Source organism: Euprymna scolopes, chromosome 46 (assembly GCF_053919585.1).
Source record: "Euprymna scolopes isolate OS-2025 chromosome 46, ASM5391958v1, whole genome shotgun sequence".
Taxonomy (NCBI): domain Eukaryota; kingdom Metazoa; phylum Mollusca; class Cephalopoda; order Sepiida; family Sepiolidae; genus Euprymna; species Euprymna scolopes.
The window spans coordinates 80,632,042-80,634,541 of NC_136527.1; the positions used below are offsets into that span (position 1 = coordinate 80,632,042).

A 2,500-nucleotide genomic window follows, 5' to 3' on the forward strand; every position below is an offset into this window, starting at 1 on the left:
CAGAATAGTTACAAAACACCGTTCCCTCCCCATGTTAAGAATGGCTTTTTAAATAATAACGTTATTATTTAAGCACGGAGCAATAAGTGCACTAGTACGAACTGTACACATAGATTTGAAAAAGTTGTCAAAAAACAAATATATAACAAATAAATGTTATCAAAGGCAAAATAAGTTACTTTTCTACGTAACTGGATATGTTTTTAGTGTTTTTATTCAATGTAACATGTTTATTCACCTCGAAAAGCATACAGTGTTTACCGATGTATTGTGGAAATTCAAAATGGCGCCCGACTCTCTCTTTTACATGTTAAGTTTGGGAAAAGGTGTTATAAATAAAAAACTGGATAAAATACTGTTAAAAACTAGCTCAATATATGTTACCGTGACGTAGGCTTACATATATTCGGCAGGATTTTAATAGTTTTTTTCTAGTTTTTTATTTATAACACCTTTTCCCAAACTTACCATGTTAAAGAGTAACAGTAATACAAACCCCGAATTGTTTTTAGTTTCTTTTCTCCAAAATATGTCAACATATTTAACACACACATACAATAGATAATAAACAAAACACCGTCCCCTCGCCATGTTAAGAATGGCTTTTTAAATAATAACGTAAATATTTAAGCAAGGAGCAATAAGTGCACTAGTACGAATTTTTTTTGTTGTTTCTTTGCTCCAAAATATTTCAAATCTAACACACACACATAATAAATAATAAACTGACACACACACGCAAACTAAATAAACACACATTAAAAATAAACTATAAAAACACATCAAATAAAAAATATTGGAGACAAACAAATAACAATTCTATACTTTCACCTAACAATTTTATAAAAAACAAAAAATCAACTAAAAACGAAGGAAACAACCGGAAGTAAAGTGGAAACACTAATCGTAAAGATAACCACAAATAAAAAACAATTTTTAAATATTTTTTTTATTAAAAATTTAACGTAAAATGAGCACCCACTTTATGGCCACCTTGTTTTTGTTGGGGGTGGGACAACAATAAATAAAAAAACATAAAAACACAACAAATAAAAAACAATAAATAAAAAAACATAAAAACACAACAAATAAAAAACAATAAATAAAAAAACATAAAAACACAACAAATAAAAAACAATAAATAAAAAAAATATAAAAAACAAACAAACAATATGGGGGGATTTACCAATTCTATACTTTCACCTAACAATTTTATACACAAAAAGAAATCGACTAAAAACGAAGAAACAACCGGAAGTGAATTGGAAACACTAATCGTAAAGATAACCACATAAATAAAAAAAACAATAAAAAATAATTTGTTAAAAAAAATTTACGGATTTTCAAAAAATTTTTAATAAAAACAAAATTTTATCAAAGTTACGAATACACGAGAAACACAGAAACACACGAGAAAAAAAACAAAAAAAATTTTTTTTTTAATTTTTTTTTATTTTTCAATAAAAAATTTTAAAAATTTCGATTCCAATTTTTCGGTTTTTTTCGACGGAAACAAAAATTTTGTTTTTAAAAACAAAAATTGAAGGAGAATATTTTTGATTTTCTTCAAATTGAAACAAATTTTGTTTCGGAAAACAAAAAATTTCATTTTTATCACTAAAAAACATTTTTCCTAATTTGTTGAAATTAAAATAAAAAAAAAATATTTCTTTTTCCATCGAATTAATTTTTTTAAAATTTGAATCAAAACAAATTAATTCGTCATTTAAATTTGAATTTGAAACCCAAATTTTTTCATTAAAAAAATCAAAACGAATGCGGGAAAAAGAATTTGAATCAAAATTTGTTTCAATCTTAAAAACTTTTAATTTTTTACAATTTTTTGAAAATAAATTCATTTGATTTTTTGAATCCAAAACAAAAATTTGTTCGTTTTTTTCAAACAAAGAAACAAAATTTGTTTTCGTTTCAAAAAAATTTTTCAATTCAAAAAATGGTAATTTTTTTTTTCTTTCTAAAAACAATAATTTTTTGTTTCCAAGGCAACCACAAACGACAAAGATGTTTTCTTTCGAAAGAAAACAAAAGTCCAAAGGTTGGAAGAATTCGTCGTTTGTGACAGAAAAAAATTGGAATTCAGTTTTTATTTCACCATTTTTTTTTATTTCAATCAGCGATTTATTGTTTTGATCGCAAACAAAAATATTTTCATCTTTTTCGTCGACGAAAATCGAACTTATAAATCGATCTTTTTTTGCTTCTGGCAAATCGATTCGCTTTTCTTTGTGGATTTTTTGGATTTTTCTTCCAACATTTTCAAACGTGACGAATGCGTCATTTTCGTTTCGCAAAGAACAATCGATGGTTTTTTCGCGCCAATAATCAGGAAATTCGACAAAAATTTCATATTTCGTCTCCGTCGATGGCAAATCATGTCGAAAAACTGGACATTGTTTTTCCAACATTTGCATTCCACGGAAAGCTTCGCAATCTTCAAGATGTTTGCTGATCAAATGATCAGAATTCAGTTGCCATGTGG

The 2,500-nt window shown here is 26.1% G+C and overlaps 1 protein-coding gene across 2 annotated transcripts in view; it reads right to left on the reverse strand.

Moving 5' to 3' along the window:
• Positions 1–1,439: 1,439 nt before the first annotated feature.
• LOC145270926 (uncharacterized) overlaps positions 1,440–2,500 on the reverse strand; it is a 9,189-nt gene continuing 8,128 nt past the window's right edge. For both annotated transcript variants that reach the window (XM_080126474.1, XM_080126475.1), the window contains exon 2: positions 1,440–2,500. This exon is cut by the window's right edge and continues 851 nt beyond it. In XM_080126474.1, coding sequence (XP_079982600.1) covers positions 1,458–2,500 — 1,043 coding nt within the window. In that variant the 3' untranslated portion in view covers positions 1,440–1,457.